The sequence below is a fragment of the Gadus chalcogrammus genome, chromosome 23 (assembly GCF_026213295.1).
Source record: "Gadus chalcogrammus isolate NIFS_2021 chromosome 23, NIFS_Gcha_1.0, whole genome shotgun sequence".
Taxonomy (NCBI): Eukaryota; Metazoa; Chordata; class Actinopteri; order Gadiformes; family Gadidae; genus Gadus; species Gadus chalcogrammus.
This window is the reverse complement of record NC_079434.1, coordinates 5253263-5279934: the sequence shown is the minus strand read 5'-3', so window position 1 is coordinate 5279934 and position 26672 is coordinate 5253263. Positions and strand designations below refer to the sequence as shown.

General features: G+C 46.8%; 1 protein-coding gene across 3 annotated transcripts in view; it reads left to right on the top strand.

Moving 5' to 3' along the window:
- fars2 (phenylalanyl-tRNA synthetase 2, mitochondrial) overlaps positions 1 to 26066 on the top strand; it is a 61022-nt gene extending 34956 nt beyond the window's left edge. Inside the window, exon 8 of one of the 3 annotated variants that reach the window (XM_056584500.1) lies at positions 25687 to 26066. In XM_056584500.1, the coding sequence (XP_056440475.1) occupies positions 25687 to 26000 (314 nt within the window). In that variant the 3' untranslated portion in view covers positions 26001 to 26066. The remainder of the gene's footprint in view (positions 1 to 25686) is intronic. The other 2 variants (XM_056584502.1, XM_056584501.1) reach the window with 2 other exon arrangements.
- The last annotated feature ends 606 nt before the right edge of the window (positions 26067 to 26672 follow it).

Here is a 26672-nt window from a genome sequence, read left to right as displayed (position 1 = left end):
ATGGAAGAACCTTGCCTAACATGCCTGTGCGTGTGTGTGAAGGAGGTATACTTGAGGGGATTTTGATCATCTTTCGCAAGATGTGGTGGGTGGATCTGAAGCGTAGGGGAGGAGAGAGGAGGAGGGAGAGAGAAGGGTGTAGCAGCAGTCTGAGAGACGCAGCCATCAGTGTGATGCAGGGGCAGAGAACACGAGCAGGGGACCAGGAGTGTGGAAAACTGGTGATAAGAAGAAAAGGAAAAAGAATGGTGCAGGGGAGAGGCAGGAAGATGGGGCGAGAATGAAAACGGTTTAAAAAGAATAAAAAGGCAGCAACATGTATCCGTGGCGTCATATGTTAAAACATCTGCAAGCGCCATTCCTCTATTAAGGATTCTGCCGCAGAAGGTTCTCTTCGTGCCGCTCGCAGACCAACGTGGCCATCCCCCTTTGGTTTCCGTGACAACTGGTAACAAGCGGTTGTTTGCAACAGTGTTTTTTTTTTAACATGCACCGGTTGTGTTCATCAAAACTGGCGTGGAGCTAACGAAAGGCGTTGACTCCTCGGAGCTCCGAGTGGGGGCATTGAAGCAGCAGAGGGAGGGCCTTCGTTAGTGCACAGACGGGCAGTAGCCCACCACCCGAGTCAACAGGGCCGCTCGTTTGTGCCGTTTGAAGGGGAATAAAGGCAAGTGTTTGGTTAACCATACAGCCCCCAGGCCAAGAGAATAAACGCTACTCTGTGAGATGACAAACACGGCTTCCCGTGGATGCAGGATGCATTCATGAAGCTGCACTTGGGAGCTGAATAGCGCCAGAAGCTGAACCCGTGGCGGTGGTAGACGGCGGTATACGTTGAACTTAAACAATTGCTGTCCATTTAAGAAGCTGGGCTTTCAATGGAAGAAAGGAGCATTCCTATATTTAGGATAGCGTTAACCTCTACTGTAACTCTATAGTAGTTTTAGCATATATTGTAGTGTGTTAACCTGTGCTGTGGTTATATTTGACGAGTCACCTATGTTATTGTTATTTTAGACGAATCACCTGTACTATTTCACCTGGAATCGTCACCTGTACTGTAGTTCTAAGCTATACTTCACCTGCATTGTAATTCTTTAAATAAATCACCTGTACTAGTTCAACTGGAATCGTGACCTGTGCTGTGGTTATATGATAATTAGCCTATGTAACATGTGCTGAAGCTCTATTCGGGTAATATGATTAGGTTTAGTAAGAGGGCCAGGGTTAGAGTCGTAGGGTGCTATAGGGTGATATACCTACAGTGCTGTAGTTCTTCTGGACTGAGGTGGAGGTGGATAGAGAGCATGGGGCGAGAGGGCCTTAACAGAAATCTTTACAGGAGAAGGAACAACGCTGCTTCATACATAATACACACACAGATTAAATATGGCCGTGCAAACATGAACAGCACTCATTTAAATGCGCACACACATACACAGTCATTAAGATGCATGGGCCGCGCACGCACACGCACAACTAATCCATGCTTTATGAAACCCTAAAATGTCCCGTAGTCCTCTGGGAAATATACTGCTTCCCCATGGGAACACACAAACACACACAAATTCATGACATAAACTCCCATTAACTTGCATTCTCATACCTCTCTGACACACACGTGCACACCTCATAATAACATCCTCTCTTCTATCCATCTGGACTTTCTGTCTGTCTCTGTCTCTCTGTCTCTCTGTCTCTCTGTCTCTCTGTCTCTCCTTCAGACGCACACTCAAGTTTCACACCTTATTATTCCATCACAGACGTAAGACACCCGATCCTGAACCAGTCAGTTCAACACTAATCATAACCTCTATGCACGAGAACATGTGATTAACTCCTGACGCATGACATCCATATTAATTGATTCCATGGACGGCCGTATACGTGCATTAGGTCTTTGCTTTGAGTGATTGAATGTCTTCTAATGGCCGTCCCCCAATGTCTAACCAACATCCATCACACACACGACCACTGCCATGACATTTTTAATAAAGAAGGCATTAACGAAACAAGCCCACATGCTTAAGCCTCATTTTTTATGCACCATCACACGTATAAATACTGGCCCTCCCCTTATTTCTAAAGGTTCTAAAAGTATCAAATCGTACCGCACACATTTCTGTTAAATTATCTCGCTGTCCCATACATGTATTTTTCTAACTGCAACCATCATTTTAGCAAAGTAGTATCTATTTTTTTTTATTGCGTGACAATTCCTTATCTTATTAAATAATAATCATTTAGCTTTGAGGAAATATTTTCTTAAAGTATTTTACGAACAATCTACCTTCCAACCTCTGAGTTTTCATGTATTAGTACTTATTGTTCAAACAGTTCCCAGCACACTAGACACTGCAGAGAAGCTTTTGCCTAGCTCTACTGGTAGAGCAGGGGTTAGGGGTTCCAGTTCCACTGAGGCCCATCCTGCTTGGTCTAATTAAACGCTTTGGACCAATTATTATTCTAGATATAGATCATAATATTCGGTGGGTCGTTCAGAGGCAGCGCCAGACGCTACGCGGCGTTGTATCAAATCCTTTCTCCGCCGCCGCCGCCGCGGTTAAGAGGCTGAGCGTGCCGAGCGTGCCACAAGGACTCCCATACCATCAGATTAATGACATCACAACTCTCAGCAGCCCTCTGCCTCACTGCTCCCGAAACACTCCAGAGCCCCAGACTAGAGACAAGGGGTTTCTCTTTAACGTGGGGGTCTTTTGATACCGCCTACGCTCGCCGGTTTTGATTCTTTTTTTGTTTTTAGCCTCGGTGAAGGCGAGGACACCAGAATGTTCTGCTTCTGCTCGCGCTCCACGCCTCAACTTTGATGTGTGGAGGCCTTTGCAGTGGCAGCATGAGGGCTGGATCCCCGCTAACGCCCGCAGTGAGAACACAACGCAACACAACGCAATGGTACCCGACGACAGCAGCACACGAGAAACCGCGCCGCACAATACAGCACAGCGCAACGCAACCTGCATTTATAAGCCTTGTGTTAAAAGGTGAAATTGTTCACACAAGATGCGTTTGTTAGACAGAATTTTTAACAGCGATCCTGTTCGTTTTTTTCGGGGAACAACTGGACCCCAGTGCTGTGAAGGTTGACCGAGGCCGACACAAAAGTATCGCCAGAAGGGTGGAACAACCAGTTCATGTATTAACAATTACCGAGTGTGGTTCTGCTCGTGGTCTTGCTTCTCTTCCCTTATCTTTTGTGGTGAAGTGGTATTCTGTTGACTCGATCCATGCGGTCTCGCCCCCCCACCTTCTTCACGCTCCCGCTGTTTCGAGGTTCTCTCTACTTTAGCACAACGCTACGCGGTCCACCGTTTAAATCAAGGTCGATTTTAGTATTTGTGTGTCTATGTGTGTGTGTGTGTGTGTGTGTGTGCCTGTGTGATCGTTTTAATGAGCACACTCAATGTTGTGCGTGTGTTGCCCCTGGCTGCTTACCCCGCGGTTAGCGCGGCCATTAAAGCCAAAGCGCAGGGCTGGAGCCGCAGCCCGTCCCAGCTGGTCTTCCCTCCTCAAGACACCCCCCCTTTATGGTCTCTCTCTTGATTAAACCATGCAAAGGAGGGAAGGGGCGGGAGCCTGCCGGGTTCATAGCCGTGTCTAGACATCAGCTATATCAGGGTTACCGTCACTCACCGGTGTTCCCACGTGGACATCTGCACTTTGCCTAACTTTGGGATCACATAAGCTGAACTTTATTGCATCGGATGCGGTTGTGTAAGCTTCTGTCGCCGCCGAGGGATTGGTGTCCCGGAGAAACAAGAAGGTGATAAAAATACAAACTTTGTGAGTTTGAGTTTTTGTTGCCTTTTTAAAGGGAAGAATCTCTTTGACGAGTCTGAATGTAAAAAAAACAACATACAAACAAACTAAAACAAGAAAGAAGGAACAAGATAAATTGAGATGATGCTTGGTGGGGACTACGACCTCAGCATCAACTGAAGAGAGGGATGTCTACTTGGTATCATAAAGTTCCTTCCAACTACAAATTAAATATAAGGTGTGAAATCAGTTTTTGTAATGACAGAGCGTCAACATTAATCATCATTATAGCAAACACTTGCACACAACCACTTGTTACCACTTGAATACAACTAATTCTGTGTCTGTTGGCGACAAAATATAGTAGTCAGTGACTATGGTGTTTGACTCCCAGCTGAAATGTACTGAGTTCGATCCCCAACAAGCATTCTTGAACAAGAATTCTAAACCTTACCTGCTCCTCAATGACATTTATCTGTATTCACTTTTGATAAAAGCATCTCTCAATGATGAAATAGTACATTTGTGTTTTTGTTATTTGTTATGTGTATCAGAGAGACCCATATTTTACGCTGTGCGGTAAAACGTTTCTGAGTCACCGGTTGAAGAAAGAGCCGGTTGCTCTCTGTGGTCCCAGAATGCACCTGGGACTTTACCATTGAATGAGTATGCTAGATTCGTTCTATATTTCAGCCTCAAGGGAGAGAGCACTGATTTTCATTTTTTTCCCATTCATACCTTTTCCCTCAAGTCCCTGTGGTTTGGATTGTTACATTTTATACCTCCCTCCAGGTTTTAATCTTTTTAATTATGTCTTCATTCCTTTCTCATCTCTCCCTCGCTCTCAAGCTTCCTTATTCTCTGTTTCTGCCAAAAAATGGTCCATGCGCCACTGTTGGGAGAATTTGTTTTCCCGATCAATTACCAGCCAAGCAGTACTCTTATAGAGGGTGCAAAAAATCTATTATGTTATTATTTCCCGCTTCAGTGGTAATACAGCTAGTGTTTCATATTAAGAAGGACTTGAATCAATTACTGTTAAATATTAATAGACAAACAAAGAACTCGGAAAGCATGCCTGACTGAACATTACACCTCATTTTCTGTTTGTTTTATTCTTATTCCGCTTGTTATGCTCTGAGCAAACGTTGCGATCAACCGAGTGGATGTAAAAATGTTTCAAACTGCAGACAGGAAAACACTCCTGAATGCCATGATGCTAAGTTATGCGGTCGATATCCCTCAACTCCGTAGTAAATCTGTGGTGATTGCGCCTGCAGATTCTACATCAGCAGCAGGAACACATCGTCTTTTCACCGAGCTAATATGGTTTTATGGGCTATCAGAACAAAAGCCAGTGGATGTCTTGGGGAGGAGAACCCCGACGGTGCTGAGGCTGTCTGGATCTTTCAATAGTGTTTTCTGCGCTGCGCCGTAGCAGAACTTCTTTGGTCCGACACACGGCGATTGATGTTATTTAGACACAGCCCAAGTTTCAAAACAAGTCACAACAACACCAAATTTGTGCGAACGAAAGTTGGAATTCACAGAGCGAAAGTTGTGGAAAGTATTTTGTTCATTAATATTATTTCTTGTTATAATCTTTAATTTCTCGCCTAAACATGGACACCAGGAACTGCATTGCTTCTTTTCATCATCTTGGCATAAGATTGGATTCGCCTAACTTTATTGCTAACAAGAGTCTGGACGGCTCAGGGAACAGAGCCGTTCTACAGCATGGTCACTAGGGGTCTGTCTCAGACATGAGAGAGGGGTCCCTTTAGGGGCGCAGCGTACGAAGTCTGTTCTCCGTTTAGTCTCGTCTTTCATCTGCAGTCGGTTGAGTTCTAGTCAAGACGAGGATTCAATATGCATTGTAATGTCCTGGCTCTTGGCTAAGCTTCAGCTTTAACGATCTTATTAATGAATGAATACATGATGAGCTCTCTGAGCCATGCTAGGGGTTAGGAACGTCCTGAGAGCTCAAACCGAGGCACCAAGAGCTCTGCTTCAGTCCACTCCTAATTGGTACCATAGTGCTGTAGTTGGGCTCGCTTTTTGTAAACAGCAGATTAAGAAAATACTCCCTCAAACATATTCACCATCAAATTGATGTTGCTGCTTTGGCAATTATGCCACTAAACTGCGGAATAACTCGCCTCAAGAATCATGAAGCAATGTCCGTTAACATCTTAAGGCGCCACCTTTATACATACCTCCTCTATTTAGCGTTCAATTAGCACCTAATATGCTGATTCAAATGCAATTAATTTGTATGTAGATGTTTTCTTTCTTCTAACCAGACGTGTTTTCCCTTATTTTCTTATCTGTATTTTACGGCACCTTGAGCTGCATTTCTAGTATATAAATAACCCGATCATTATTGTTATTACCTTGCACTATTTTTAGGCCCGTTAGGCTTCTGACTAGACTGGCAATCAACCTTGAAACACTTCAAGATCCTCGGATGAATTACTGCTGTTTGTGTCCATTAACGTCAAGCACATCAGGCTATTTAAGTTGTTGAAGTTGTCAAAATTCAGTTTAAATTTCAACCTACAAACGGAGCCTCTTCTCACGGTCAAACAATCTTGTGAAAGCAGCCTCTGTGAGCAAGACATTCAAGCATCCTTTGATGCAAACCCCTCCAACGACCGACCCTGAAAATAATTGTTTGACATGGTCCTTGACATTCGAATCTTGGAGAACCCTGAACAGCTTTGCATCTGGAAATGTTAAGGGGGTGTTCTCCCCGGACACTGACATTAAGGTGCAGCGTATAGAACTGAGTGGCATCTAGTGTAATGGACTCAGCAGAAATGGAATATAATATTTCTAAATATGCTTTTATGTCCAGTTGTTGGATGCAACCCCGATGCCAATAAATCCTAACCACTCCACCTTGTACATCATGTCAATCCACTAAAGAGTTCACAACAACATCGCCGTCCATTGTTAGTCATAACTTCCATCCCTCCCTGAACTCCAGCATTCTCTGCCAGGCTTGGGTTGAACATTACCAAAATGACTACCTATTGAAGCAAGGATGTAAAAATATATTGTGAGCTTTAGAACGCTAGAAATGAAAGCTTTTTAGACACCTTGTTTTGACACCCTGCTTCTTGTGTGTGTTTTTCTGGTCGGCACAACAGTCCACGTATTTTTATATCTCACGAAGAACATGAAAGTTAGATTTAATTCTGGTCATAGTGTACCCACTGTGAGAGGATAAGGATACACTGGGCAGCTCCCGACATGTCACTGCATGGACCCTGCATATTGAGCAGGGCTGGGCTGAGACTGACCCACCGCTTGTTCGGGGGGGAGCACCCCACCCCCCCGTCGCCCCCTCCCCCCTTGGTGTAGCTGGTGGTCACTCCTGTCTGCTGCCATGGCAACGGAGGATAGGACCGAAGAAGGGCCCGGTGTACGGCGTGTAAGGATGGGGTTGTAAGAGCGGAAGGTCACAGATGTACCTGTCCCTGTATACCTGTGTCCAGCAGAGCTCAATTAGAGCCGGAGAAGGCCCGCTCTCTCCGGCTGAGAGAGGGAGAGAGCCGAAGTCTGGATGCACGGGATTCTATTACAATATCGATGCGTATCTTTTCGGCGCGTTCATGTAGTTCTTCAGCAAACCCTGCTGAAGAATATATTGGCTGATTGATGGATTAACTGCTGTACATTTTATAATTATGATATATAACGAGTTATGGAACAATACAATTTCAACTAGTTATGAAGGAAGAAAGACGACTGCAAGACAATAATCAGATATCTCCTTGCCTTCCATGCAGAGCTCTGAAAGCAACACTTGGACATTGCTGTCATAGCGCCTACACCAAAAACTAAAACATTTCTAGTTTTAAGCCCACTATGCCTCCTGATTTTGAACACTAATTACGCGGTGTCCTTTCATGACCTCTTGTTACAGTTTTAAAGACAAACAGCATCTCCAGTATGCAAATACACGCATCTATCGATTTCTCGAGCGTAGTCGATTGCTGCGTTGTTTCCAAGACAACGTAGGCTCGCCATACAACCGGCAAGCGACACAAACACATACTACCGATTCCTTGAGTCCATAATCCGTGGATCTCTCCGGATGGTCTCGACATCCTGGCCAGGCTGCGGCTCCCCGGTTCTCAGCTGTGCGTTTAGCCGTCTGGCTGTGCTCGGATCACCCCCAGAGATGTATTTCAAACCCCACTGTAAACAAGGCCCTGAAGACAGCCGGGGAGGCATGGCAGACGAAGGTGTCAGGGAGACGACCGGGGAACCAAGCCCGAGAAACATGTTCAGGTCACAAGGAGGGAGGGGGAGAGAGAGAGAGAGAGAGAGAGAAAAGTGATAGAGAGAGACATTGAAGAGAGAGACAAGATAGGCATCGAAGAGAGAGCGAGAGAGAGAAATAGAGAGAGAGAGAGAGAAATAGACATCCATTAGAGAGAGAGAGAGAGAAATAGACATCCATTAAAGAGAAGGGATAGACAGAGAGGGAGACAAGAGATGGGGAGTGGGACAGAGACTCAACGGCAGTGGTGGCTGGGTATCAGTTGTTGAGCCGGCTGGAGCGAGCGATGGAGGGGATCGATTGCGTCTTGTTGTAAATGAGTAGAGGAGAAGTGGAGCAGCAGCTTGTGAAAGGCCATCAGGTGTCCAACAGTAAGTCGTCACCGTAATAGGAGCTGAAGTCGTCTGTTCTGCAGCTGTCTGCACTTCAGTCTGCGACCGAGGCCCCAGATCCGATCACTGTCGACGCGGCAGTTCAGGATTAAAGCTGCACACTTACTTTCACTGTACACAGAGCACTGAGGCCGCTTCGGCCCTCATCCTACGATTGCTATATTTTTGCATTCAGGCCTCCATTTTTCATTAGTCGTTGTTTTGATTGGTTTCTACATAAAACATAATCACCAAAAGGCACTTAAATGTAGTTGTAAATAGTTTGAGAGAGTTTCATGCATTTACAAACTTTTGTTTGTCACAAACAAAAGTTACTCAAAGCAATCATGTCAATGAGAATATAGAACTGTTCTTCCAACATTTGTCTCTTTTGACCTACAGATATGGTTATAGTGTAGTATAGGAGAGAGGAGAGGAGAGATGGAGAGAGGGGAGGAGAGATGGAGAGGGGAGGAGAGATGGAGATAGGGGAGGAGAGATGGAGAGAGGGGAGGAGAGATGGAGAGGGGAGGAGAGATGGAGATAGGGGAGGAGAGATGGAGAGAGGGGAGGAGAGATGGAGATAGGGGAGGAGAGATGGAGAGGGGAGGAGAGATGGGGAGGGGAGGAGAGATGGAGAGAGGGGAGGAGAGATGGAGAGGGGAGGAGAGATGGAGAGGGGAGGAGAGATGGAGATAGGGGAGGAGAGATGGAGAGAGGGGAGGAGAGATGGAGAGAGGGGAGGAGAGATGGGGAGGGGAGGAGAGATGGAGAGAGGGGAGGAGAGATGGGGAGGGGAGGAGAGATGGAGATAGGGGAGGAGAGATGGAGAGAGGGGAGGAGAGATGGAGAGGGGAGGAGAGATGGAGATAGGGGAGGAGAGATGGAGAGAGGGGAGGAGAGATGGAGAGGGGAGGAGAGATGGGGAGGGGAGGAGAGATGGAGAGAGGGGAGGAGAGATGGAGAGGGGAGGAGAGATGGGGAGGGGAGGAGAGATGGAGAGAGGGGAGGAGAGATGGGGAGGGGAGGAGAGATGGAGATAGGGGAGGAGAGATGGGGAGGGGAGGAGAGATGGAGATAGGGTAGGAGAGAGTTCATGTATCAGAACATTTAGAGATTCAACAGAATGATTTATCTTCCTGAGCAGCAGTTAAACTGATCTGAGGATGTTGGCTGAGCTGATAATAGCAACATGGACGTCGAACATTGAAAGAAAATCATTTTTTAGTCCTCAAAGTCCTCCCAGCCGACGCCCAAGTTGGGCTTTTGCTCTTCATTAGAGCTGGCTGAAACAATTGTCAACTGTCACTTGCCGGAGGAACCGTGCTCCGTCTTTGAAATGAAACAGGGCTTTCAAGAATTCACATTGGCTTATTTTTCCCTATCGCATATTGTGTTCCTTTTCCATTTTTCATTATCTGGCTTTTCTCGCCTCAACTTCTTTCTTTCGTTCCCTTTACCGCAGTAGCTGTCATTTTCTCTAGTCTTTCATAACAGAAACATTGTCAAAAGAATGCAGTACATCTGTCCAACAAAATCTGTTTTCACGCTCCACTCAATTCCCAGTGCTAAGTTGTAACCAGGTGTTAAAGAGGCCGACGCTTGTTCCAGAAGCATCTCTGGTGTACTGGGCGGGCTGGGATGGATTCAGCTCTTTATGTGGTCACATAATAGTCACAAAATAAATGGTATTGACTAACCAGGTCTGTCTTCGAAAAGTCATTATTTATAACGTATATGTATGCATTTAGAATGATCTATTCTAGAAATAAGGTTTGGAATTACAAATAAAAAGGAAATTCGATTGTCACTTAACTATGTATTCTACCATGGTCTGGGGGAATACTCGATTCTGATTGGCTGCAGGGTGTGCATTAACTTCTGATGTACGGACACCTGCTGAGTAGTTCCAGTCGAATTGTCTGTTCAGCCTTCAAAACGAGAGCTGGTAAATTGTGAAAAATCGATTAAACTGTAATCAGACAACGCGGTTATGAGCTATAGTCCCTAGAGTATTTGTGGTATAAAGGCTAGGACAAATTTTGAATTATAAATATGTCCAATGCATAACGTTGGCTCTCTTGCTCATAGCTGAGCGGACTATATTACCTCCCGTTGCCAAGTCGTAGCTAAGGTCCGTCCTATTTACTGGAGGAGTGAACAACGTTTCCGTTGCATACGAACCTTACGGGAGGGTAATGATTATTCCAGGTATTAGCCAAACCCTCAGGCGTTACCAGGGAAACAAAGTAATGGCTTGTGAAAAACTGAAAATATAAACGAATAGTCTCAATTTATTTTCTTTGGCAAGTCGCCAGGGTATAGCGGGATAAGGCCCTTCCAGGTGTCCATTATCAGACATTAATGGGCTTCGAGGAGGCAACCACGCAGCGGAGGACGGTTCTAAGGCCTCCGCGTCGTACATTAATTCCAGATAATGGACACCTCGTCGGGAATTATCCCTTACATATATAATCTGGCACATACTTCCTAAAATGACCTTCAGGTTGGCCTGTTCATAAGCATGATCGTTTGTAAACTTCCCCGTGATACGCATGATAATCCATATGGTCAAGCCGCACTTGAGTCACCTCTTCATGGCTCATCTCAGGGGATATTTCCTGCATCTGTTCTCGCTCAAGGCTTTGGAGACAGAAAGCGGTACTGTATAATGAGCTACGTGTTCATGGATTGTTTTCATTTTTCAGACGGTATGGAACAAACGATAAACAGTTAGTGATGGGGCCAGTACGAGCTATCTGAATCCTTCACAGCAGTTTGACAGCATTGTTGCCATGGTAACGCCACTGACGTTAACAAATGCCAATGAGTAAGGACTGAAATATGTTGGATTTGAGATCTCCCCCCGGCACCGACCCCGCCCTGCCACACAGAGCCGATTGAATGGTGATCACCTATGACATTACCCTTGTGAGCCACCCAGCATATTCAACATCAGATGTTGCAAAATTATCGGTTGCCTAGCAACTGCTGTGGCACCAATATGGCCTCCGGTGGAAGGCATCGGAACTGCGGCGTGATTCCAGTGAGAGTTGACCTCAATGGTTGCAGACTCCCACCCTATGAAAACAGTCCATGTTAGCCAACATGCAGTCTTTTGGATTGCTGTACCATACTGAACTGTACGAAAATGTATTTTGTTAAAGGTTATTTCCTAGTAATGGGAATTTTATATGATTTAAATAAATTCTGGAACTGATTTAATTTTGCCTATTTTCTGGCCTCCTGGCTGGTGCCAAGATGCCGTCTTTTTGGTTATTTATTGTATTGTTCACAGTGAGATTAGAACAGCTTGATACTTCCCATACACATGGTGAACTGCAGACTGAAATGTCAGCAGAACATCGCTTTGATAAATTGTGGCTAAATCAATATGTCTCAAAGTGTAACGATCATGGAGCTTGTCCACAACTTTAACTGAATAACTTAACACGGCTATGCTTTCACTTTTGGAACCTATTCCTCAAAGAATGACAAGCTAAGCATATAACCTGGGGTGAAATCTCCACCACTTCAGCCGTTACATGAGACAACAAGTTGATTAAAAGTTCATCAAGGTGTGCATCTTTGTGAATGTTACACAGGGGGTGCAGCTGCAGTGCTCTGTGCTGTGGAGTTAAACCAACTATAAATTGTTTCTAATATCGCATAGACAGGGTATAGGGACGATTATAATATAGATTGGTGTCCATCAAGGGACCTTAGCAAAGCCCTGCTGGCTCTCTCTGGTCCTCTTTAGCTCGTTAGCGGTGCTAGGCTGTGCTAGCTGTCATCCACACGATAAATGATTGGACTTGTTATTGTGTTTGTGTGTGTGTATGCGTGTATGTATATGAGTAGCAGGTAGAAGGAGTAGCAGATATAATCTATTTTTAAAATACATGCAAAAACATATATATATTTACCTCTGAAACACGCACACACAAACAAACACCACACACTTACTTTGACCTTTGATTTATTCGGTTTCACATATGGAACCTCTCTTCATCTCTAGTTCACGTGTTATTCTTGGATACACAAAGTCTCACACACATGTCCTCATTGTTACACGCTGGGACACGTTTTCAGTGGACTACCACGCAAAGATGCAGACACACACACACACACACACACACACACACACACACACACACACACACACACACACACACACACACACACACACACACACACACACACACACACACACACACACACACACAAAGAAACCTTCATTCTAATTAAACAGAAATGTTCCTATTAAGGTGAAAGCGATAGTCTGCCATCAGTTCTTTTATTAAGTCCTTGCATTTATTTAATTTGCCTCTCTGTGTGTGATTGATCTCCCCTGATGAAACATAACTAATTCTTCCTCTACACTTGATGCCCCATCTGCTATTGAGGATGAGTTAATTTTGAGTAAAAGCCTGGTTCACATCCGGTGAGGCAATATGTCTGAACGCAGTTTCCTCCATGTAATGAACAAACCAGATCGTGCAACTGGATAGGGGAACCTCTGAGGGGAGGATAGGGAATTCCCGCTATTAGTTCAATAATAAACCATTGAGGTCTGAGGAAAGCGTTTAAAGTTCAGGTGAACCCCTGTTTCAGCTCGAATTTCGAGAACACAATGATGTAAAAAAAAAAGAAGCATTTGGTCTGAGAGTTTGAGGAAGGATGGGTACATTTTATCCCCATGGTAACGACCCACTGCAACTTTTTTCTTAAGTAGGTTCTGTCGTTGGGTATGAACATTATAACGAGTGTCGTCGTATGTGATGCACCACACACTGCGGCAGCTTACTATTAGAGTCTGAGAAGCTAACCTTCTCTCGGACGCGGCCATTAACATCAACCGCTGGTCAGATGGGCCCCCCCCAATCCACACGCACTGCGGCGTTAGCGTACCCTTCCTCCATCAGGGGCCCCTCGCTGGGGCAATGAAGGGCCTTCAGAATAGCACTACAACTTCATCAGAGGAAACAGGACTCGGGTCTGGAGCAGGGTGGAAGGTTCATGCATTTCTATTTTGAAGATCATTTAACACGCATGACGATGTTTAAAACAAAAACAATAAACCGATTTGGTTTCACTGGCCCTATAAACATACCGACCTAAGACCAACATGACGAGGTGTTTTCATTAAGGCGTCCCAGGCCGGGATGGCTTCTCTTTCTGAGCCTCCTTCCCGGCCAGGAGACTCAGCTTCCCATCCTGCCAGATGAATAAAATATCTCCATTACCCGTTCTGAGTGACGGGGGAAGAGGGAGCGAGAACACAGGGCATGCCTGCGCTAATGCGACACTACTCCTCTCTCTCTGCTGCTTGCTGAAGTCGCAGAATGCTAATATTTCGTTTTAGGCAGTGATTTGAGGGACACGGAAGGTCAGAATGTTTACCTGATACAAACAGGGATTTGTGCTGCCATGAATTGACACTTTCAGGAAAACTGAAGGCAGCCGGGTTTTGGAGCCTGGATCCTCTATGATTGGATATTTAGATTTAGGGGTGGCAGGCCTAGAGGATGTGCACACACACACACACACACACACACACACACACACACACACACACACACACACACACACACACACACACACACACACACACACACACACACACACACACACACACACACACACACACACACACACATTGGGCAAACACTATTATTCGTTGAATTCTCCCGAAAAAAAGTGAGTCATGCATACAGAGCACAGACTATGAAAGAGATGCAGAGAGGCAGCTTCAGAAGCCCATACTAAACGTGTGTGTGTGTGTGTAACCCGTACTACACTACACTGAACACACCGTTCAGTTTTCCGACGATAGTCTGAAGAACGGGGACACCCCCCCCCGCCGCACACACACCCACACACAGATATACTCACACATGTACATGGACACACACATACACACCCGCAGGCACACATACACACACACACGCACGCGCGCGCGCACACACACACACACACACACACACACACACACACACACACACACACACACACACACACACACACACACACACACACACACACACACACACACACACACACACACACACTCCTTCTGAGCCAGCCTTGGGTACTAAGCTCACCTGGAATCTATGGGTCCCTGGGGCACCGTGGCAACCGCAAGCCAATGGCTGCCGAGTATCTGATGGTTCAGCATGTTGGCTGGGAACACCCAGAAACGGGAGGAACAGTCGGTTAACTCGCCACTCAGGAATTCCAGGGAAAGTTTCCGGGGGTCCTTCCGCCCTAGTTTAAATGATGCTGAGGGAAAGAATATTCAAATCTGGAGTTTTTCTTGGGAGCCCTTCAGGCGAGCAGAGAAGTGGGTCAGTGTTCTCTGTGGCACCCGGATGTTGGGTTGATGCATAGGAGGTCATGTTGTTGTAAACATTTACGTCTTTTAAGAGTTGTTCATCTTAAATGGAGAGCTTTGTGTTTACACAAAGTGCTATCTTATGGCTTTTGTGCTTACAAAGCCATAAGATAAATGTGTGTATACTAGGGCACTCTTCTGATGATATGGTATTGTTCACCGTTTAGTTTAGTTTCATTTTGAATGCACACTAGATGAATGGGTTTTGGAGAATATATCCAGCCCAGTTACCCTTAATTCACTCTTCTCTGTGTGAGCCCCCTCCACTCCTAAAACACAGACTCATGTTTCCATCGAGGTGTTCTCACAGGAACATTGACCCCTGACCTTTTTATTGCCCACTTCCTCATAATTTCCAAATGACTCTTGTTTCTGATTTACGATAAAAGCTAATGCCTTTGGGTGTCTAATGTTTAATTAATTATTAAGTGCAGTTCCTAATGAACATAGCCTTTCACGCTGGTTAATTTCTACAGCTCTATGCAGGGGTGAAATAGATTTTTAAATAAATGGTTTCAGGTTAGTCATCTGCGTACACAGACCAACGCACACCAGAAATATATGTATTGTCTTAAATATGTCTTGCACATATACACAGATAAATACAACTATGTAAGGCACAAATTAGTTCAATTGAGAACACACACACACATCACACACTGTTATACACCCTAATTGTCTCTTAAAAATCAAAACCTCAGCCTTTTCGACTACAAACACACACAGACACTCACACACAATACCCACATTCTTGAACTCACACACAGACAGGTATACACCCACACACCTAGCATACCGGCCCGGAGCCTCAGAGATCGGTGTTTAATTATGGGGGGATTAGCAGGAAGCGCCGGGCGAGTGCAGGGAGCCAGGGTCAGGTTAGCCCGGGCTGTGTTTGAACCCCACACTGCTTAGTGGCCTTATCCTCCACTTAGAGAAGGTTAAGACACCCCGTCTACCACACTGGTAATTACTGCTCCCCAGCCGCCTCCCACAGAGGAGAGAGAGAGAGAGAGAGAGAGAGAGAGAGAGAGAGAGAGAGAGAGAGAGAGAGAGAGAGAGAGAGAGAGAGAGAGAGAGAGAGAGAGAGAGAGAGAGAGAGAGAGAGAGAGAGAGAGAGAGAGAGAGAGAGAGAGAGAGAGAGAGAGAACTGTGACGCAACTTGGCCAGCGGGAATCAAAATGTCATCGGCGCTCGCTCGCCATGGCAACGAAGGGAGGTTGGGTTCGGCCAACGGGCACCGGGGGATGAATCTGTTCTTTTTCGACTCGACCAGCTGCTGCGCATCGCTACGCCGCCCCTCGAAAGTGATCTTAGACCGGCGGAGGCCGTGGTGTGAGTGGCTGTGATGGCGAGCGGACGTTGGCGGCACCGATGCTGCCCGGTGACCTGGCCAAAGGGCACGCGGTCAAGAGGTCCTGAGAGTGAAAGAAAAGGCGTTGTTTTGCTTGAACAATAAATGTTTGACAAAACGCCGTGACTCCACCCACACCTGGGCTTCCCTGTCTCGTACTCTCGGTTGCTCTCTCTCGCTCTCTCACTTGCTCGCTCGCTCACTCACTCATTCACTCACTCATTCACTCACTCAAACTCTTACACACCCACAAACACCCAAACTCTTCCACTTCCACACTCACTCCATCAGTCATTCTATAGTGATTAGCCTCCCCCTCCTACCCTATATCTGGAGGGGCTCTCCTCAGTGGTCACTGTACCCACCTCCCAATCCAAAGACGCTACCGAGGCAACCAGCCAAGCGCCTCTGAACCAAGGATAAATCGCTGTGTCCCCTCAGAGGGTCACCTTTTCAACCATGTTAGACACACAGAGCCAAAGTCTGTAGACTTTGAATGGCCCGGGTCATCCACAGAGGACACCGTCGATAATGATGCTGAAGCACGTCGGCTCCGGCCGCACTCGTGCTTAGCGGTTAAACACCGCCGCCGCCCCGCTGCTGGGGGCCGTAATGAGGCGGCGGCGGACGCAGGAAGCCCTCTCCCACAGGAAGGTGGGAGAGGGCTTTTGAACTGCGCCTGGGTCACAGAGACGTGATGGTTTGTTGTGTGTCGGGTGATAATGATGCTCGGCCCGCTGAATGGCTGCGGTGGTTAACAGTACAAGCTGGGTAATTGGTGTCTCACTATGTCAGCGTCTTCCCTCCACGCTGGTCCTTTTGTATCAGAGCTAGAGCCTTTTATATCTGCTTGGAGCTGAACATGCAAAGTCTGTAGTATTTATTATAGAAAGAGTATTCAAAGTGCAAACTGAGTATAGGCAAGATACACCTAATACCTAATATATACATTACCTAGAATATATAGTAGACAGACCAGCGTGACTACAGAACCAAGTGTTTTGAGTATTTAGTACATTATACTCAATAGATACTTGTGCACATAATTACATTCAATGTACACAATATATATGGTGTATATAGTACATAATATAGGTAATACGTGGTGCATGTTATACATTGTGTATGTAGTAATGTGTTAATAATAATCAGTATATATACTTCATTGTCATATACCGTATATTTATTGTAATGCAGAGTATATTGATAATATAGAGTATATACTGTAAATGGTACACGTGGATTAAGTTGTTTTTTTTGCAGTATATTAGTACAAATGTATTGAAACAGTCCTGACCCAGAAGGCAACAGCTATCTCACAGCGGGAAGAAGAGGAGTTGCAAAATATGTAAAAAAGTAAATTTGTCTTTGTTTACCTTTGGGCAATGTTCCCGCTCTGCAGGGAGTCTTCACGGGAATTACAGTTTGAGTTGAAGTATTATGTAATAATTTTAAGAGGCAATAAAAGAACTGACTCATTATTTCTTATTCGGCAATCGTAATGATTCTACACTGATTAGATCTCTATCTGCGACATAGGCACGTCTTTGAAACATTAACGTAATCTGTAATCAAAGCCCAAAATATTCTCTCTCTCCCTCTCTCTCATCCTCCCTCCAGCCACCATATTGATTTCCAAAGGTAAACGCTGTTGCCTGGTTACTAATCAACCTGCATAATTTAAGTGTTCCCCATCATTTATTAAACATGTTGGTTGAATAGCAGGCAGCCCGGGCAGACCGTTTCTCAACGCATTGTTCCCATAATCTATATGAACTAATGAGGCGCCCTGACGCCCAACTGCCCCGAGCAACACGCGCAGTGCAGCTCTCAGTCACATGGTCGCGGGGCAGAGAGGGTGTTGTGGTTGGGATCCAGAAGCCCATCGGCTGTCAGCAGCAAGGAGACCAACAGGAAACCACAAGGCGTTTGGCACTCAGGACCTGTGTTTGTGAGAGTCCTCAGGCGAGGTTGTGATCATCGTGTCTCGGTACCTGCGGAGGAAAAGGTACCTGAATAATGAGTAGAGGAGAGTTGCCTTCATAGTTGAACTAAAGTTAAACATTTGACATAGGGTTGACTCCTCTTCCTTCAGGCTCTGACATCTGGAACATGAAGATCTAACGGTGATTACTTCTTGGTGATCAGTGACAACAACCCACTATCCCATCGGACCCCAATCGAAAATGGATACACTTGGCGCTTATCGACCGATTGATGCTACCCGGCCATACCTCTGGTCGGGGCTGCCTTCCCCTGGGAACAAACAGTTTGACAGAACCCAGGGACTGCTCCTCTGTCCCGGCTAGCTTCCGGAGCGGGTCATGCTGTCGGGACCATTGAAAGTAGTGACTTAATATTGAACCAATGCTGGTACCGCAAACAATACAAGATGTCCAGAGAGAAAATCTGTTATTGTTGGTTTCGTTTAGTTTAACTCTAAAGATGTTTTGTATTTTCATCTTCTGTTCTTGACGGACAACAATCAATAGATGGGAACAAACTAACTCATGCACACGCACGCAAAGCGATAAATTCCTGATTGTTTGATCCATTGCTTATCATAGAGCTGGGGTATTCAGGATAGCTGTACCCCATGATGTCATTTTTATGCAGGTCTTTAGATGGCGGTTTCATTTCGTAATGTATCCTTGAGCAACAACCCTGCCGTCAGTTTCCCTTGTCTAGTTATTCAGCTTTGCGCCGCATACTTGAGTCTAAACAGACCCAGATTACCCTAATGGGCTGCAGGCTCTGTTTTCTGTGCTTTGTTTGCGGTGCTCCAACGGCCTCCAAATCCCTCTCCGTTCTGCGGAGCGGCGAGTGGATGCTTCCTATAAATCACTGTTGTTCAGCAAACACGACCACCGGTCAATACCCCCTTTAGCAGCGCTAACAGTGAGGGATGAAGCCCCAAATATAAGCAATATTGACAAAGTGTCGCAGTGAAACATACCTGCTATCTCTAATGGACACGACTTTCTCTATTAGAGATATAGACCAATTATGGGCGCTTAAGTTGTTTGAATTGTACAACAGCCAATTTTTCAATTATTTTTCAAAACTCCTCAGAAGTAATATTCAGATTATCACATTTATTAAACAAAGTCTGATAAACCTACTGTAGGATTCAACAGATTAAAACACTTAAGAGAGTGCAGAAGAGAGCAACAGTGTGGAACTTGAGACAACCAATCAACCCTCTGCCCACTTCCTCCCTTCCTCTGAACCAATCAGGATAGACACGCCCTGATTGTTCAGAAATGAGCCGTGGGATTGGTCTAAAAAATCGGAATCGCTTGTGGTCTGTAAACCCAAACGCCGGGCTTCTGCTGGATAGACACCTACTTTCCCTTCAGGAATCCAGGATCCCGAGGGAACTGGGTTTCCTAAGGCAAAGTGCGACCAAGACTGAACCATCGTCTGCAATTCCAAGGGGTGGGGGACCAGATGATTATCCTGAGACACGGGGTCGCGCAGGGCTAGACCCCGGTACAGGGATCTGCGGCCCTACAGGGCTAGGACATTGACATTCGAAATGAAGATGTGGGATTAATCTCCTACCATTCCCCAAACACACACGCTTGTGTAAATAATTCAAAATGCCACATGGTGAACTCAGCACGCCAATCAATAGCTGACATTTTCACTGCAGTGCACCGCGGGCTCCAGAACATGAACCGTGTACGCCTAAACACACACATGCACACACACGACACACACGACACACACCGCACACACCAGCGCACGACTCTCCGCTGGTGTGGGTCCGGAGACGGCGGTGCGCTCCACTCGGAGGGCGTGGTCCCGAGGCCGGGGGGCATGCCGGACTTGAGTCCAGCTAACTGTACCGGGGCTGCTGAGGCCCGGGGTACGGCTGCTCTGCTGGGCGCTCTCGCCGTCTGCCCGACATTATTGTTATTGTATGGTTTACAATACTAACGTCAAGTTTTGGGCTTGAATCTCCTTAATGGGCGACTGGGGAAGGGGGCGGGGAGGAATCCGTTCCCATTGGCTGACGGCCGTATTGAGCTTATTTATGTGCCGATGTGATGGAACGAGAGGGTGTGTTTAGACTAGGTGTCATCGTAACACTAATGCGTATTGTGTCGAAAGCAGGACGAGGGAATTACAAGTATGAGAATAACAAAAAGAAGACGGTACAACTCTGAGAGAAGGAGAGGAGGGAGGGAGGGAGGGAGGAGGGAGTAGAGAGACAGAGGACGGAGGGAGGAGAGAGAGGGAGGGAGAAGAGGAGGGAGGGAAGGAGGGAGCAGAGGATGAAGGTAGCAGAAGATGGAGGGAGGGAGTAGAGGATGGAGAGAGGGAGGGAGGAGAGGATGAAGGTAGCAGAGAGGCAGAGGATGGAGGGAGGGGTGAGGATGGGGGGAGGGGGGAGCAGAGGACGGAGAGAGGGAGGGAGGGGGGGCCGCAGTCGGAGGATGGATGAACACAGGGGGCATGAATGAGTGCAGGCGAAATGAAAAGCGACAAAACGAGTGATGGTGGAAGTGGAGCCCCGGCGAGAGGCGGAAGATGAGGTAAAAACGACAGATGAGCGGGAGTGCAGAGGGAGGAGGGGGAGGAACGCCGTGATGGAGAGAGCGAGAGGGGGAGACGGAGGCATCAGAAGAGGCAGGAAATTAAAGGAGGGAGGCACTGAGAGAGATTGAGAAGGGGGCTTGAATTAAGATTGAGGCTGGGAAGAGTGGCGAGTGGGAAGGAAGTGCAGAAAATAAGTTGAGAGAGAACGGGAGAGATGTGGGAGGTTTGAGAAGGAGAATGTAAAATGAAAACTAGAAACGGAATAGAAAGCGGAAAGAGGGCAGAAAATTCAAAATGATGGGGAGGTTTGAATGTATGTGTGACGACTGGATGTCTTAGGTTGAAATCCAGCATTGATCCCTGCCAATAGTGGTCCTCTCTCTCTCTCTCTCTCTCTCTCTCTCTCTCGCTCTCTCTCTCTGACTCTCTCTCTCTCGGGACGTTTGATCACGATTCCTCTTGTAGCATACGTGGTGACTCACATGCCCACAGTTTTTGGATTAATTTAGAATAACACTGTTTAACTGTTACCACGACTGATGAGGGGAAACATGTAGCAGGGAGAGGGATATAGGAAGGGGGGGGGGGAGGGATGGAGAGAGAGACAGACGGACAGAGAGAGGCTGGAGAGACAAAGGGAGATGGGCGGGAAAGTTGGAGAGAGAGAGAGAGATGGGGGAAGAGAGTGGGGGGAGGGACAGACAGAGGGAGAGAGACTGAGAGGGGGGAGGAAGAGAGAGGAGAAGAGGAGGGAGGGAGAGAAAGAGAGAGAGATGGTTAGAGCAGTCCTTGGCATCACTGGTGGCGTCATATCAGGCGTCGGCCAAGCGCAATGAGCAGCAGCGGTGATGTCATCGACAGACTGATATGTCGCTTCTCCATCTCACTCACGCTCACACTCTGCGCCACATGTCCCCCTGTGAGGCCTCCTATTGGCTGAGGAGAGAGGGGAGTTGGCTTTAAAGTGTGTGTGTGTGTGTGGGTGGAGGGGCAGGGGGGGGGGGGGATTCTGGCACTCAAGGCGTTCTCTCTCTTTCTCACTCTCTCGCTCCTTTTATGTCAGTTCTTCCTCCCTGTCTCTCCCCCCGTTTTGGCTGACGTCTATGCCACGCACACACACGCATGCACACGCACACATGTGCACCCGCATTTACACACACGCACACACCCAAGCATTACATGCATTTATTCATAACGAAATCATGAACATTGTTGACTTTGCATTGGCAGTAGTTATTATTGTGGACATTGAAACAAATATGCCCATAAATCACCGTGTGTGAGTGTGTGTTTGTGTGAGTGTATTTATGTGTGTGTACATGTGTGAATTTGTGCGTGTCACTGTGTCACACCTCGCGTCATGAATCTGGTATACCTCCAGATTAGTGGCTCGGAGAGGAGGTGTTCCGATTGGCCGTTCTGACTCATCAGAGGAGCTGACAGGCACTTCCTCATCCCTGATGATCTGGCTGAGGCTCCGCCCATACCTGTAGTACACATGCCGCAACTTATAATGCACACACTCTACCTGTAATACACACACTCTGCCTGTAATACACACACCCTGCCTGTAATACACACACCCTGCCTGTAACACACACGCCCTTCTGTCTGTCCTCCCGTGGCTCTGAATTGTGAGTGTGTGTCTGCGGAGAGCCTCAGACGCGGGGGCTGTGAGCGGGCTCCTCTAAGGCGTCAGGGTAGACGCCCGCAGCGCTGAAACATTAACACGCTTGCCTCATGCCGTTGCATCACGCCTCAAGGTTTCCGTGGACCGCTGCGGCTTGTGTTTTGGACGGCTTGTCTGTCTGCTCCCCTCAGCCGCTCAGCATCCCAGACTCTGAAGAAGACACTGAACGCCCCCCCCCCCCCACACACACACACACACCCACCCACCCACCCGCTCCATCAGTGTGCCCACCTTGTTCCCCCCGTCAACGCCGTGGATCAGCGTTGTAAGCCTACCTATCATAAGACGTCTCGCTCGTGACACGGACAGATCATTTCAAACGCTGCGTTGGCTGCGTCACACGCGCACATGTGCGTCCCCCCGTCCCCCCCCTCCGTTGCCGCCGGTTCTCGGTGTTGTGTAAGCGCCCCGCCGCCGTCTCCGGGTTGTATAACCGGGATTCCAGACCCACGCGTCAGGAACGTCGTCATCAGCTGCTTTGAGCTCCTCCACAGGAGCGGGAGAGGGGGGGGTGGGGGAGGGACAGGGCAGGGGGCGGGGGGAGAGGAGGGGGGGTGGGTGGGTGGGGGAGAGGAGGAGGGGCCGGGGTGGAAGAGGGAGGAGAAGGAGGAGTAGAAATTAGATAAGGTTGAGATGGAAGTGGAGGGAAATAGATGAAGGAGGAGAGGAGATTTAATTCAGAGTATACTAAAGTGTACTTAAGATGTGTTTCTGCATGCGGGGGCAGAGACGTGGTGGGGGGGGGAGGAGGAAAAGCTGCATGTAAAGAAAGGGAACACGTAGGAGCAGAAACCGGGGAAAGACAATAAAAAGGAGATTTGATTCAGAGACACGAAGACGCAGGACAGTCGGAGGCGGTGAGCGATCGGTTGTACGTTATCATGAGGTAAAGATTTATTCCGGTGTGTTCTCTCATCTCCCTCAACCCCGTGACCTCGCGCTCATTAGCATAGATACCACATTCCCCGATTCGTGATTGGAGCGGGAGTCTAGGATGTGAAAAACTAGGAAGTGAGTGTGTGTGCCTGTATGTGTCTGTCTTTGCGTGTGTGTTTGTGCTTGTGTTTGTGCGTGTGCTTGTATGGTGGGTACACACACACACACATCAACTCAGAGGCCAGAAAGGTTACACATCATCATAATAAGCAGAAGCATTCTAATCAAACTAGGTAATTCATCCTCCCACACTGTGTGTGTGTGTGTGTGTGTGCGTGTGCTTGTGTGTGTGTGTGTGTGTGTGTGTGTGTGTGAGTGCGTGCTTGTGTGAGTGCGTGCTTGTGTGCGAGTGTCCATTCAATAAGCTCCTTCCTCAAATACCTGGAAATGCTTTGAATTCATCCTCTCAGTTCCGACCCTGGAGACGAGCCGAAGAATATTACCCCGAATATTTCCCACCTAATGCTGGGGAGATTACTCTGAATATTACCCCATTACCAACGAATCTCTGCTGAGCCGAGCCCTGTCGGATACACACCGCACAGAAATGATCCTGCTGCAGGCCGGGGCCTATATAATCCATCTGTCAAAGTACAACATGGTCTTCATCGTTAGGCCCCCCCGGTATGAATCCAGTCATGTACAATAGCCCCATAAGTCTCTGGATGTGGATACAGTAGCATATTGAATGCAAGATGCATGGACGCCCGACAAGTTTTTAAAAAAAAGCAGTACCTGATCACCTTGGCCCTTCATCGTATCTGCCTCAGGGTAGTCATGGTAACCGCCCGGACCACCCGCTCCCGTATGGATCGTCACGGTTGCGGAAAAAGTTAAACGCGGTTTAACGTCTTAAGCACTACACAGCATTTACAGGCATGCTGGCTTCCTGACTGCGGTGTCATTACCCATAATCCTCCTCAGTGTGTGTGTGTGTGTGTGTGTGTGTGTGTGTGTGTGTGTGTGTGTGTGTGTGTGTGCGTGTGAACCTGTTGGCGGTGAAGCCGCACATCATAGGAAGTGTGCGGACATCTTAAGTCTACATCTCTCAGGCGAGTCCCTGGCTAAAACCTGGGGATTACCCACAATCCCTTTCTTCCAAATTAACATTTGGCCTTTGCTTCATCTTGCCTGAGGTAAGATGGAGGAGGATTCTTTCCTCATAAAAACATCAAACAAATAAACTCCCAACGGTAAATTTAAAAGATGTCGATGTTATGTTATTTTATAGATTTTTGTCTTTTCTTTTGTTGTATCACAGCGTGGGTGTTACCAGTTAGAAGTCTTAACTGTGACTGCAGATGGCTTAGACGGTTTTTGGGGTAGTTTGCCCCTCTTTGAGGTCAAGGTCACGTTGGAGAGAGGGGGGGATAAGTTGTTTATTTTGGGGTCGCGCTTGGGCTGACCCCAGCATAGTGATTTTTATTTGGTTCCAGGTACCACGGCGGCCTCCTCTCTTTCTGAGTATGTGTGTTTGTGTCTCTCTCTCCCTCTCTCTGCACCTCTCAGTGCTGATCGCTCGTCACGCCAGGGTAGAGAGAGTCCTCACACTCACCCTTTTTACCCACATCTTCTTCTTGTCTTCTGTCAATTCTGTGGTATTTTCATGGAGAGGTTCTATCGTCACGTTACCGTATAAATGGGCTTCATACGGTCATGTGAATGGATCAAAATAGTTTCTTTATGGGTCAAAAGTTTTTCAATTATGCATGTATTTTCAACCCAAATATAGAAAACAACCAAAAAAACCTGTGCCGTCCGAAAATGTACTCGCAAGGCAGTCATAGGTTACGAATGAAAATATGTCATCAGTCAACTTCTTTTTATATGTTCTCAAATGTCTGGATTGTATCAAGTCTTCATTTTGCTTTCAATGGTAACACCTTTATGTTTCATGACCTAAAACACACACACACGCTCACATTCAATCATTTCTCTCTCTTTCTCTCTCTCTCTCTCTCTCTCTCTCTCTCTCTCTCTCTCTCTCCCCCTCTCTCTCCCCCTCTCTTTGTGACAAACAATGATACACCGTCATCGGTACACAGGAGAACATCAATCCCCAATCCTCAAGTGAGTCACACTCACTTCAGGTAGGGTGCGCAGCCAATAGAAAACCACCACTTGTTAAAGCGTTTCCAGCAGGAAGAAGCACCCTTATTGTATTTCACAAAGCATCCCCCATTTAACAACTTTATAAATTCAGTTAACAAAGAACAATGTTCACCGACGCTCAGCGAGACCCAAATGGAGCCGGTTTCAACTGGAAAAAGGTTTGGGGGTTTCCCTTTAATAAAGCCTTTGTGTGTCTCTGTGTGTGTCTCCGTGCAGCGGGGGCAGGCAATAAGCTGGGCTGGGCGTTCGGCCTGGGCCTAGAGCGGCTGGCCATGGTGCTCTACAGTATACCAGACATCAGGCTCTTCTGGAGCCAGGACCCACGCTTCCTCCAGCAGTTTGTCCTGTCTGACATCCACCAGCCAGTCAGCTTCCAGGTAGGACGCACACCTGCATGCACAGCTCGCACACATACATATAAGCGCGCCGCGCACGCACACATACATGCATGTACACATGTTGGCACGCACACACACGTATATGAGTGTACATTTGTATGCATGCACACACCTACAAATACATGCGGATAACTACTATATCGCTATTACTATATCCTTAATACATAATGGGGTGCAGTAAGAATTAAATGGCGTCTTCCAAGTAGCGCTAATAAGCAGTGAAGCATGTTAGCAACTAGACCAAACAAGACTGGTAATGGTAGGTAAAAACAGTACTTTATTAAATCATGCAATTGTGATGTAGAACAAAATACAAATAAAACAAAGTGCCTGCATGATATTGAAGCCTACAGCGATCATTAGTTAACTTGTGTGGTGGTGCCTATGTTGATAAGGTTTACTGGACTACGTTACCCATAAGGCTTAGCGCCAGTTAGAGGCGGGAGATAGCCTACGTGAGAGAGCTATGAGCGTGTACATGTGTTGGACCGCTAATGCAATGAAGAGTGCTAGGAACTAAACATGCTGCTGCGCCCGGTTTGTCATATATAAGGCACAAACATACCGGTAACAGTGCCTTATCATTCGTTTACCCATGGGCCATGGCGACGCGATCGCTACCTGGTCTCAGGTAGCAATCACGATGAGAACGTTTTAGACTCGATCAATATAAGGTCGCGGGGAGACGAAGCTCTGTTCGTTTGGATATTTTATTTACGTGACCATATCTTTGTTATATGTTTAAAAAAAATGAAAAAATCTGTTCAAAAATCTGTTAAAAATACATTCAAACATGTACACAAA